Source organism: Haplochromis burtoni, unplaced genomic scaffold (genome assembly GCF_018398535.1).
Source record: "Haplochromis burtoni strain Fernald_Lab_line unplaced genomic scaffold, NCSU_Asbu1 Contig_6, whole genome shotgun sequence".
Lineage (NCBI taxonomy): Eukaryota > Metazoa > Chordata > Actinopteri > Cichliformes > Cichlidae > Haplochromis > Haplochromis burtoni.
Window position 1 is genome coordinate 1,828,981 of NW_024582367.1, and position 13,443 is coordinate 1,842,423.

At 39.8% G+C, this 13,443-nt stretch overlaps 1 protein-coding gene across 5 annotated transcripts in view; it reads right to left on the reverse strand.

The window, feature by feature from the left end:
* The window catches only part of LOC102295311 (rho GTPase-activating protein 44), a 97,132-nt gene that overhangs the window by 20,254 nt on the left and 63,435 nt on the right, over positions 1 to 13,443 (reverse strand). For all 5 annotated transcript variants that reach the window (XM_014335905.2, XM_042223455.1, XM_042223463.1 and 2 more), the window contains 8 exons: positions 12,344 to 12,412; positions 12,158 to 12,239; positions 10,657 to 10,784; positions 8,410 to 8,521; positions 5,976 to 6,057; positions 5,798 to 5,878; positions 1,055 to 1,168; positions 105 to 196 (listed from right to left, as the gene is read on the reverse strand). In XM_014335905.2, the coding sequence (XP_014191391.1) occupies positions 105 to 196; positions 1,055 to 1,168; positions 5,798 to 5,878; positions 5,976 to 6,057; positions 8,410 to 8,521; positions 10,657 to 10,784; positions 12,158 to 12,239; positions 12,344 to 12,412 (760 nt within the window). The remainder of the gene's footprint in view (positions 1 to 104; positions 197 to 1,054; positions 1,169 to 5,797; positions 5,879 to 5,975; positions 6,058 to 8,409; positions 8,522 to 10,656; positions 10,785 to 12,157; positions 12,240 to 12,343; positions 12,413 to 13,443) is intronic.

Below are 13,443 nucleotides of genomic sequence, written 5' to 3' on the forward strand. Positions count from 1 at the left end.
AGAAGAAAACAGGAACAACTCAGTATTTTATTTTCTAAAATGCCATTTTAAGACTTCAAGAACAAACAAAGCAGGGCTGTTTCCTCTTCTTTTTCCCTCCTCACCTCCTGGGAAGAACCAGTCGGCGTGCTGGATGATGGGCTCGATGATGCCGACGATCTGTAGGGAAACTGTCGTCATCATCTCCGTGATGTTCCTGGAGCAAACGGAGAAGACACACTTTTTTTTAATTGGGGGGGAGAAGTGTCTGTCTGTCTGTAAGAATTTCACACAGAGGGTGATTAGCACATTTTCATGATATTATCAAAGCATCAAAATGAGAAAATTAAAATCATTTCAGAACTGTGGGCTATTAAAGTACTAATTAAAAGTTAAGGGGGATGACGAGTTTGTAAGATTTACACAGAGATATAAAAGGAGACGTCCTTCACCCTATTCAAAACTGCCAAGTCATCATCTTTCTCCTAAATATATACGGTATAATAACAGCAGTCTCCTATGGATGAAGTTGTGTGTCTGCAGGCCTTTTTGTTAGTAGCAGCCCATGTTTTTTGATTAAGGAAAAAGAGGAAGAGAAACTGAGCTGCAATGAGAGAATCCCTTTGAGTCCCTCCATTCGTTGTCTGCCGCCTTTAATCATCAAGTTACTGCATGAAAAAGTGATTTTAAGGGCCGAGCAGGAGGCAGTGCATGATAAAACCTGCAGCAATTACAATAAAACTAAAGTGACTTCACTCGCTTGCCTCTAATTAAATCTGGCCCTTGCTTTTGTTTGTTTAACTTCATAATTAAATTGTAACTGCAAGTCATGGTATAGAAGGTATCTCAGCACATGCATAATTCATGATGTGAAAATATTAGGATGAGATAGCAGGATGAAATAAGTGCACAATAATAATCAAATCAAACACACGGCACAACTCTTCCTCTCGTCATCAGCTGATTTGTTTCCATTGTTCACTGGTACCAAGATCCAGCATTTTGTGTTCAGTTATGATCACACAGAAGAGGATAAGGTAACAAGCCACATGTATATGCATCTGCTATAACTTACCCATCATTCTGAGTCCACAGCAGGTTGGGTCCGAGGACAATAGCAATGTTTCCAGGCGTCATCTTGTTCACATCCTGGTACTCAGTCAGTTTGGACAGGAATTTGATTAAATACCTGTTAATTAAGGTGCAGAAAACAGACTATTCAATAAAAACAGAATTTAAATGTACATTCAACCTCTCTATCTAAACATTTAGACCATGAAACTGTTACTACTATAAATATTCTGATACACCAGCTGTCATAGGGCGAGAGGCGAGGTAAACCCTGGACAGGTTGCCAGTCTGTTGCAGGACAGACAACACAGAGAGACAGACATTCACAGGTATGGGCAATTTGGATTAACCAATTAACCTATCCCCACAAGCTGCATGTCTTTGGAGGGTGGGAGGAAGCCGGAATACCCGGAGGCAACCCACGCAAACACGGGGAGAACATGCAAACTCCACACAGAAAGACCCCGGCCTGATGGTGGAATTGAACTCAGGACCTTCTTGCTGTGCCGCAACAGTGCTAACCACCGTGCCGCCCGCATTTGGAAAACATGTAAAACAAAAATTAAACATTACCAAAGCAAAATTATTATTTAATTGTTTAATTTAAAATAAAAACACTATTTATAAATCAACATTTTAAAATGAATTGGCTGGCTGTCTCGATTTTTCTACACTGCTGTTTTGTGCTCATAGCCTTGCAGTGCTAAGAAGTGTGTGTGCTTGTATAAAGGCCATTCAGCCTCAGTATTTACACTCTGCCCAACACGGATATATGATGAACGAAGGGTGTGCGCCTGTGGACTCACCCTGACCACCTGTTTCAGGTAACGTGCTAACACGGCTAACGCTAGCGTCACCGCATGTTAGTGAAGAGTTAGGAGCGTGGCTGTTTTGACTGATTGGTTGTAGTGATGGGATTTCCAACTCTTTTTAGAGAACCGATTCTTTCGGCTCGACTCACTAAAAAGATCCGGTTCTTCAGGTTGTTTTGCTGCTTTAATTAATTTATATATGTTTATATATAAATATATATGGTGGCCCCTAGAGACAAAGCACGTACAAACTCCAAAACACATTTCTAGCGTTAACTGAACTTCCAAAACAGAGCTACCTAGATCACTTAAATTACACAAATGAAAGCATATGTGTATTGTTTGTGCATTTATGCACAAGCACTCATATATACTCAAATAATAAAAAATTAAAAAAAAGTTCATTTACCTGTTACTACCAAACACCAAATCCGGTCGTTGGTACTTCCTGGCTTGTGTACCCACTAGGTAACAAAAGCTCAACACTGCCCCTAGCATCCTGGAGCACTTCTGTTGTGTTTGTACATGTTTTGGAGTTTGTACGTGCTTTGTCTGTAGGGGCCACCATAAATATACTTTTATTTATTCACTCCACATAAAATGTAATAAATAAATCATATAATACAAAAACCAACTATTTACATTTCAACTTTTAACTATTTAAATTTTCAGCTTTTTCCTTTTAAACAAATTTAAACACTAAACACTGCAAACCACAACACAATTAAATATAAATATGAAAAAATATAAAAACAAAAAGAAGATGCACATTCTCTTTCATATGGGCCTGCATCAATAAACTTTCTGAATCCTTTATCATCCATAATTGAAAATAGTTGTGGATGATTACTATACCTTTTTAATGTGATGTTGTTGTCCCTGGCTCCCTCCCACTCTGTTCCTGTGCCACTGAGTGTAACTACTGCCCCTCCCCCCTCTTCCCAGCGCAAAGTACAAGGCTCGCGTGCGGAGTGAAGCGGAAAAAAGTGCGAGAGAGAGGGAAAGAAAGGGAAAAAAAACCCACGATTCCCAATAAGGAGCCGGCTCGCGTCGTTCACTTCAAAGAGTGGGCTTTAAGAGCCGTTTCATTTGCGACTGACACATTACTACCTGGTTGTGATACAGGCAGCTGGAGCCAACTGAGATGTGCTAACCCCACCTCTCCTTCAATTTTGTAAGCTGGACCTCGTTTTGATGCCTTTTGGAGCACCTTAAAGAGTTTCTGTGCGGGTTTCAGTTTTGGTGTATTAGCATTATATTAGCCTATATACATGTTTCTGCGCATTATTCCCACACAGTTTATGGATACAGCTGTATCCTGCATGCTGGCATTTGCTGATAAGTTAGCAGTCCACGCTCTCATCCAAAATATGATCACTTCTGGCTCAAAAAAACATAATGATGGCTACATCCATCCCAATATGTTCCGGTCAGTTTCAAACAGCAGATACTGTAGTGTTACAGCTGCAGTCTGAATGATAACTGCGTGCCTGCTGAATGCACGAACCACACTGAGGCAAAGCTTATTATTGCAGCCAACCATTTCTGTGTCTGATGTTTTCAGAAATGGATGGGCTGGTGGATGTCTGTAGCTGAGCTGAATGACTCATCCAGAGCTGAACATCAGGCCGCTCATCACGGCAAACAGCAATCATCTGGACAGGCCTGACAGGTCTCTTCAGAGGAGCACCGTCTAAAAATACGACGCATTTGTGCGATTCGATGATGATGCTGACAAGTGCCGCTGCACCTCGCTCTCCTCATTTCTGTACCATCACTTCCTCTCTTCCTTTTCTCTGTCAGGCCTTTCCACTTTCTTCTTTTGATCAGGAGACAAGCCTTTCAGCATTCTGCATTTAATCCAGCAGCCAACACCTGGGATGCAACGCCTCTTTCTCCACACTGTTTCATAAAGGTCAGAGTTTCTCTTTTCTGGCAGGTGGTGATAAGTAGCGCACAATGAATCAGCCTCCTGAAAGCTGGAAATCATTTTTCAGCTTTCAGGAAGCAAACAGATACCAAGAAGTGACTGAAAATGAAAGAAGAAAAATCCTCGAGAATCAATAGAGGTAAAGCGATATAGCTACGAGTTATTATCTCCCGACTCCACAGCTACCCTCTGATCTACAGAATGGTATTATCTGTATTGTTTTTGGTTCACGCTCAAGTTTCTGAGGAACATTATTCCAGTGTCAAAATAAATAAATATAGTTGCCAATAGTGAAGTGATAGAAGGAGGCCTAATCACAGATTGTTGGTTTAATAGTCTGGCTGCCACCATCTCGGCTTTCATTAATCTGAACCTGACCTTATTTGAACCAGTACTAAAGCTGGCTAGTTCAGGTAGACAGTGATATTAAAATAGATGCTAATCACGGCTAAAAAACAGGTGTGAAACAAAAACCTTTGCATCTCCTCTGAACAGTTGACTCCTGTCAGTGTTATTTAGAAGTGAAATAAGCATATTTCACAGCCTGCTACAAAAATATATTTGGTTTTGCCTCTTTTGCCACAAGCGTACTGAGGATGTATGTCATATATCTCTAGTTTAGAAACTACAGTGCCCCCACTTCACACACTCGCGCTACGTTCCCATATCACGTTTTTTCGATTTCTCTGTAGTCTAACAATAAAGTTTGTTAAATCTTATCACTGTGTCCACTTGAGTCTGCTTATGGGTTCACTCCCATTTACTGGCCACTGTGACAGCAAACTAGGTCTGGTCAAAGAAGAGTATAGTCTAGTGTACTCTAGTTTACTCTACACAAAATGCTCCCAACCTGTTATCCTCAATAGTGCATAACTTAAAGCCTTAAAACAGCAGTAAAAGAAATGTGTTACTGGCGACAAAGACACTTATTTCTGCTCTAAATTTGGGCATTTTGAGGGGATTGATCTTAGACTGTACCAAAAAGATGGGCTTAGCCTCTGTGATACATTGTGGAAGTGTTTGGTCACCATGATGGTGATTTGGAGCCAGATGTGACCATATTTAGACAATAAGTTGCACTTCTAAATTATCAATAACTAGCTTTTTTATGCAAACTGCAATCATACTCATAAAATCTACATAAATATGTGCAACACATAAACACACATACCTGCTAATTAGCCTAAATCACATAAATATACTGGAATTTCAGTAACTATATGTGAGTCACAAATGTCTTGGATGGTCTATTCTTCACAACAAGTCAAACAGTTTGTTGGATAATTCCATTAAAATGTTTTAAAAAAAGGCATAAACCAACTGTAAAAGTCCAGTTCATTGACTAATTAGCAGCCATGAGGCTCAGGAGAAAACAACTGGCAACAACTCCTCACCAATTAAAACCACTGAGCTGCCCTCATACAGTTTTTATAACTGAGGGAAACTGTGCCCTGAGACCACAGCTGATGGTAAACATATTCCTGCTTTAAAGTTGGGCATTTTAACATGAGAGTCTGTGGGGACTGACTGCCTTTTGGCATTTGCCTCAAGTGGCCATTAGAGGAACTGCAGTTGTTGGCGCTGGCTTATTTTAAAAAGCAATTTTGATTTAGGTTTTTCTAAAGATTTCTCTTTGAACTTATTTTACACACTACAGATGCAACAGAAACACTCAGGGACAGTCAGCAAAGATACAGGTGACAGACTGGGGACTCAATGAGATGAACATTTTGGCCCAGCTATTTCTGACCATCAGGTCACTTTGTCATGTCTTTGGTGGTTTCCTTCAGTTAAATGAACTCCTCTTTATAGGCAGAGCCAGCCAGTCTTATATGCAGTTATATAAGGAGGTAAGGCAGAAAATAGACCTGATTCCTTCGATATGCAGTTAAAAAACCAAAATGAGCCTGACTGGGAGGTTTCAGCTGGTTAACCAGATTATTTGGCCAATATATGAAAAAAGAGAGAACCAGGAGGGGAGTGAAACATGGAAACGCTGACTCACCTAAAGTTGGTGTTGTTGGCTGAAGGGAGTTTCTCACAGGCATTGAACAGAGCCTGCAGGCGCTTGTCTTGATCTTGAATGCTGCAGGATGACATGAAAGATTGGTTGTAAAACAACAGTAGGTCGAAGAAATGCCTTTAACACGAAGATGGCAACATTGGTCTGAGATGATACACACTTTGAGGCTTGGATCCAGTCATTGTAGAGTTCAAAGGTCATTAATGGTTCAGGGAGCTCGCGCAGGTAGGACTTCAAAGCACCTGGAGAGAGCACAGCAAGAACCATGGTAAATACATGTCTGCACCCGTGTATTTCAGCACATGGAAGCACCCGTAGAAGGAAAGAAAGAAAGATGGAAACAAAACAAGAAAATAGAGAAGCAAAGAGGAAAAGCGGGAAAGAAAGTAAAAGGAAGCAAGTAAGGAAAGAAGATAGCAGACAGGCAAGGAAGGAAATGAAGAAAGTAAAGACGTTTATCAAGAAATAAACAAACCACCAAACAAAGATGACAAACGTTTTGAAGCAACCATCTGCTCCATGATTAGTGCTTCAGCGTGGACTCTGTCTGATCCAGCCGAGCCCAGATCTGATCGTATGTACTGCATGAGAGTGAGTGTAATTTCCTGCAGCTCACTGCACAATGGCATTAGATTTCAGATTAAATCACTTTATATAGGAGCACATCTTATGTGATGTGTATATATTCAAATTCCAGGCTGAAAGGCCTTCCTTGCCAGCAGTCTCCATTACTCTGGTCCCCATGACAAAAAGCCAGTGGGATTTTCCATAATTACAAACACAAGTATGTTTATTCAGAACAGAAAATCAAAATCAAATGATTGTTTTCATGACTAGAAAAAGTTTATGTGCCTGTGAAAAGTCTGTCTGTGCACGGTTTGTCCCATCAAGTGCTCAGAAATGAGTCCCACTGGTCTACGCAGCTATCCTGTAAAACTACACAAATCCACATCGAGCTTCCGTCTGACCAGAACTGAGTTTTCCTTTACTGATGAGGAAGGACACAGCTGACCGGGCTTCACTGCGACGTGTCGTCTTCTCTCTTTGGCCTGCCGCTTCCATTCCCCAGAGGGATGGACGACAAACAGTTGTGTATACATATGCATATACATATAGGTGGTGCACTGATGGTGCAAAATAAATGCCTGCAGTTACACTGAACCAGGGCTTCCACCTCCTCCTCCACAGTGGGACGAATTAAATTTGCTGGTGGAGCTGACCCAGTTTAATATGGGACCATTAAAGGGGAATAGAGCTCAGAATAGGACATTTTCTCCACATGCTCCGGTGAGCTGTGAGTTAAATTGAGATTTAATACTGCATTATTCTGCACTGGTTGAAAATGACTCTTTTTTTTCTGACTTTCATACTCGGCTGAGAAATTAAAATCTTCACTGTGCATCAGAGAGGTTTTCAGTTTGTTTGTAAAAGCAAAGATTTAATAGTTTGGTCATGAAACAATTAAGACACATTTTTCCAACAGTAGTACGACAGCTAGGCGAACAAACACAGGACTTAAATGATCTGGCTTATATACAAAAAATAAAAAACTGCGTTTTGCTACAATATTCTGTTGCAAAAAAACAACCCAAAAACACAAGGACATCCGTAGAGTACGGCGGTTTCCTCAGCAAAGAAAACCAAAGAAGCCACTGAACATAAAACAAATGTTTTTGAAAACACACTGACAAATAATTTACTACAAATGCTGCAGATGATTATAACTGAGAGCCTCGTCATTTTAGAAATAAAAGAAAGATTACTAGCGAGACACCTCTCTGTGCTGAAAGGATGCTTACCATTAAGTTTTATTTTTCGATAGAAAAACAGCCGGTGTGATAATTTTAAGAAAAATGCACTTGTTTTTAAGATAAAAATATTTTCCACAGCTTGTAAAAAGCTTTTCATTTGGAGATGTATGGTTTTCATCTGACAACAGCAATATGCTGCTGCAGTAAAAAAAAAAAAGATCAATAACAGCATCATAAAAGCTTGAAAGCTTTTCTTTCTTTTGTAGTTTGTCACAGTGCAGCTTTAAAAGCGAATACGTGACAGAAACAAAAAGACGTTTTTTGTTGCATCCTCTCCAGAAGATGAAGAATCTGTCTGACACTAATCCCAGTTATATTTGGAATTTATCACTGGGCATTTCTTGGATAGTTTATTGAAAGTGGAAGAAAAACACTTTGCTTTGTCTGCAGACACGCGAGCAGTGACCACAGAAGCAAAGTGAATCCTAATCGAGCCTAAAGTTCCTGTGTCACACCAGCAAAATAACCTTTAAGAGGAAATTTACTGCAAACAGCAGCAGGAGAAACAAAGACAGGCAGCAGAAGGGATTAAAAATGTTTCTTTGATGCGAGCAGCCTGATTATGATTATATTCATTCATTGACAACAGGAGGGTAGCTCAGCATAAGGAAAATAACAGAAATGTACAGAAACTAGACTCCAACAAGCCAACGGGGGCCAACTCATAAATCTACCCCTGTGAGGCAAATTTCAATGGATTATCAGTTGTCATGGGAACACATGATGTACAACCAGGAGGCAGGGAGGAAGTCTAGGTATGTGGCAGTGTTGTTGATAGCTCACCTGCGATGGCGTGTGGGTCTGCGGAGTATTCTTGCACGTCTAAAACCCCGCAGTCCAGAGACGCCTTCAGCTTTTTGAGTTTGGAGGCCGAGGGAGCGATTCTGAACAAACCCTGAGACACAGAAACGAAGCCAAGGTCACTTAACTCCAACAGCAGGAGAATTACACAGGCTGAATTTATTTTGTGTTACAAATGCCTGATTCTCTTAGTAGCAGAAGAGTGTAAAATGCTACATTAAAAGTCCAGCTTTCAGAATTAAAGGTGTCATGTCCCATTTCATCCATCCATCTATGCTCTACTTCTTATCTGAGTCACAGGGCAGCACTCTGAGCAGTAAAGGCTTCTTCCATTTCATACTGACACCCTCCTAAAACACCCTGGTGTGGGGTGGTTGACCCATAGTTTTGAGTTTTGGGCTTCTAAGTTCTGTTCTGTAGTCACTTCATGTTGTTTCTTAGTTGTCGTGTTTTTCTGCTTTGTTCCAGTTATCTATGTTAGTCCTCCGTTCAGTTTACTCTGCCTCCCTGCTGTTCCTCGTGTATTGTTAAGTATTCGTCTGTTCCTCTGTTTAGTTATTTCCTGTTTTATTTTGGTAGCCTTTGTCTTGTGCATTGGTATTTTGTTGTGCTTTTCCTGTCTAGTTTACCTGATTTGTTGCAGCTGGGCTCCCTGGTATTTCCCATCTCCCTAATTACCTGGTGTGTTTTTAATGTTACCCTCTCTGATGGTTGTGTCTCCTTGCCTTGTGTTCACTGAGTTTTTGCGTGTTTTGAATTTCCTTCTCTGCATGTAATTTGGCTTTCCCTGTATTGTAAAACACCAGGATTAAGGATGCATTTTGAATTCATTTCTGGATTTGTGAGTGCATTTGGGTCCAAATCCTGGCTGCTACACAACCAAACCTTGTGCTGGGGCTGCTGCGAGGTCTTCTGAAGCTTAGACATGTTTGAAAGACCTTGTCGAGAAGGTGTCCAGGAGGCATATTAGGAAGTTACCTGAATCATCTCAGATGGTTCCTTTCAATGCTCCTGACCCTAATCTCTAAGGCAGGTTTGAAATGTATGTGTACACACAGGCTTTACCCCTAACACCTGATATGTAATTAATGGGTTACCTGTAGAATTTTTGAGTCACGTTTTCACTTTGTTTCTAGTAGTTTTAATGAAAAGTTAAACTTTTCAACCAAATCACGTCATGTCATAGTCAGGAAGTGACGTGGTTGCTTGTGCAGTTTGCCACCAAAACGAAGGAGAAATTGATCGTAGTGATATGTGATCACCTCGCTGTACAGGAACAAATATCGTAACCTGCAGCTAGCATGGCTCTGTATCACTTTATTCTCACTTTACTCTTTTTTTTCACCCTCACCATCCAGCAGGTCACAGCACATATTTAACCCTCCATGAGCCTGGTACTGCTGGAGGTCTCTTCCAGTTAAAAGTGGGTTCTTCCTTCCCACTTTTGCCAAGTGCTGCTCATTAGGGGATAATTTGATCATTGGGATTCTCTCTGTAATACTCTATTTACCTTACTATAACAAACACCTTGAGGCAGCTATTGTTGTTAGTTAAATAGCCCTAATCATCTGGCATGTGTGAGTACTGCCCAAGTGAGAGCCCAGACATCCTTAGCACCCTTACAAAGCCAGCCTCTGCAGTTTCTCTTGTTTTTTTGAGTCACCCACCCACAGTTTATGGTCATAGATGAGAACAGGAATGGATATTGACCAGTAAATCCACAGTTTTGCTTTCATGCTCAGCTCGTTGTTCACAACAGCAGATGGATACAATTTCTGCTGCACCAATCCATCTGTCAGTCTCCTGCTCCACTCTCCCTCACAAGACACTGAGATCCACTTGGTGCAGCAGCACTCGGAGTGGGTGCTACATCCTTTTCCAGCTGAGAGAACCATATACTTGGACTTGGCGGCGTTAAACCTTGTTCCAGCTGCTTCATGTTGGGTTTCATAAAGCCAACAGCACCACAAATTCTGCAAAAAGCCGATCCTGTAACTACTGAATCAGTCGCTTTTCAGACATATGACATTACTCAATTATACCTATGGATGTATTAATGTGTGAGCATTAGTTTAATGTTCCAGCTGATTATTCGTTTCAGGCTTGGCCCCCGATTAGATTTCCCTCTGGTAATTAAGACTGACTTCATCTCCGCGGTGACCTCTGCAACATTTCACACCCATAAATGTGTTTCTTGTGTGTCGTGTGAAAAGCGACCGGTTTGTTTACCTCTTCCTGCATGCCACACTCCAGCAGCATGGTCACACAGGCCTCAATGGGAAAGGCAATATCTCTCCCGCTGAGCGCTAAGTGCTCCTCTAATGGCTTCCCGTAACACGGTTTCTCCACCCAGGTCTCTGTGAAAACACACACACACACTTAGAGTTATTCACACACAAATGCCCAGATCATTCTGCAGCAGCTCTGCTTTTATGATCTTATGACTGCAGCGATTCAGAGTTTATCAAATAATTTTTTTCCAGACTGCAAAGCGATGCCAAAACAAAGAGAATGAGTTTGAAAATGTTTTTTACTCACTATATGCAATAGTTTCCAACTATACCATTACAGAGTTATACTGTGAATGCCATAGTTAACAGAGACAACAGTTATTTGGCATATTTTACTGGTAAAATGACAAACTGTGCTAACAAAAACACATTCATGGATAACATGACTCAATCACTCAGTCATCCACTCTATCAATATATAAAGATTTAATAAAGAGTTTCACACACAATTACTGTAATCACATTACATTTTCCTGTTATGTAGTAATCAAGTGCATTACAGTACTAATTTAAGTTATTAAACTACACCTGATAGTCACAATTATGTTGTTGCTTGAGTTTTACAAGTTCTTTTCCCTCCATTGAGTCGTTTAAAACCAGACTTATTTTACCTTTGATTCTCTCTGATTTGCTCATTTCGTCTCCTGTGACTTTTCAGCCACGACTGTGTATGTTTAGCACCTACTAACATGTAGTTGACTTATTTCTTATCTGTTCTGTGTTTTGTGGAGCAAATTTAACAGCAGAAACTACTCTGCTCAAAATAAGTTAGGGAACACTTCATCATCGCATTACAACACAAAGCCAGTTATACTTCAGGTACACCAATCTGTCCACTTAGGAAGAATAAGCCACTGTGGACCCATTTCCGCTGCTTTGGTGCAAATCAAAGTGACAGCAGGAAAATTTTCCCTCTTTATCCCTCCTGGCTGATTTTTGTCTAGTTTTTGCTTTTTGTTAGTTTCTTGTCTCTATGTCTAGGGCTTTTATTGTGAAAGGAAACACATGCATATCATCAAATCAGGTTTCTGCTCCAGATTGGACATTTTGGTTTCTATTAAAGCAAAACACTGTAAAGTGTATCATCAGAAATGTAACAATTAACAATTAAATTTAACAATTTATAAAAATTTAAATTCTTCATGTTTAGTGTTATATGTGAAGTGAATGTGGCGACACTACAACTTCCATCAGGCATGAAATAACTTCAGTTAATGTTATAAAGAAATTCTCAGCAGCGTCAAACCAGAAAACACAATGTAGGTAAATGGGTGATAAAAGCACTTGAAAGGATAAACAAGCACCACTTTCATTTGTACAGCCCGACACATTGTGTTTACCCATTGTCGCTGTAATATGGACTACAGCAGAGGCAAATGTAAGCAGTTAGAGAGAAAGAATAACAAAATAAGACTGCAGCATGTTGGTCTGAGACTCACCCTGATGAGCTTTGATCTGAGGCAGAACACTCTGAAGCAGCTCTAATGACTTCCTGTGGTACTCTGCCTGGACTTCTATCAGCTAGACAGAGACAGACAGAAAAAGGCAATCTATAGGGTGTGTTTCTTTTTCTTTTTTGTCTGTTTTAGTCATGCGGCTGTCTGAAGAGATGTGAGTGCACTTACTGTCTGGAAGTAGCTTGCATAGTCAATTTCTTTGGCCACAAAACTGTACATGTCTGCTGATAACTGATCCTGAAAACACATTTTGAAGCATAGAACGCATGAAAAACAAAAAGAGACACAAGGCACGTAACAGTCTGAAAAATGTGTTTTTGCAGTTCAAACCTTTGTCTATTTAGAGCAGGTGTATTATTATTATTATCATTTGATATAATGTCACATTAAAGAGTCCTTAGAAAGCATGGCAACTCAATTAATGTAGCTGAGAAAGAGCCATTATTAATGCCATTAGATACACTGATACAAATCAAAATATATGCTTCAAAAAGTGTTTAAAATAATTATTAATATAATCAAAGTACTCTCATATTTTTGGGAATACCTAAACCCAGAACTTCACACTAATTTATGGCCACTTGAAGCCAGCTAATAGCTAAAAGTGCTCATATCTGTATGTATAGAAGTTAGATTTAAAAAAAATCTCTCCTCTTTCTTCTATTTGCTCAAAGTTTGAAAAATTTTGTTCTATATTCTTCTGCTGAAAGTGGAAAGTTTGTCTGTTCTCACCTCATATCACATTCAGTTACACACATTTGTGCAGCGTTAGAATACCAATCAGGTAAAGCGCCAAACTGTGCTGAGCCAAAAAAGCCCAAAAACTCTATTTTGGTTTTGTAATTTCATAAATGACAAATTTCACAAAACTTTTGCCTTTCTTGTCTACGAGAGATAACATATCATGGCTGACTAGGATGCCTATAATGACGCGAGTCATTGCTTATTGTAGTAATTACACATGATTTCCTTGTTTCCTGTATATTGTGCACATAATAGGTCAAACGGTCCGTTAAAAGGATGTATATGCACATGCAGGATGTGGAAGCTTGAACAATCTTGGAAGCAAGAATGGGCTATTTCAGGACATTTATAAATATCCTTGTAGGTTCACTTTACAAAAACATCAACAAAAAAAAGATGACAACAATCTACTTGATACATATAACAACTAGATAGATAGATAGATAGATAGATAGATAGATAGATAGATAGATAGATAGATAGATAGATAGATAGATAGATAGATAGATAGATAGATAGATAGA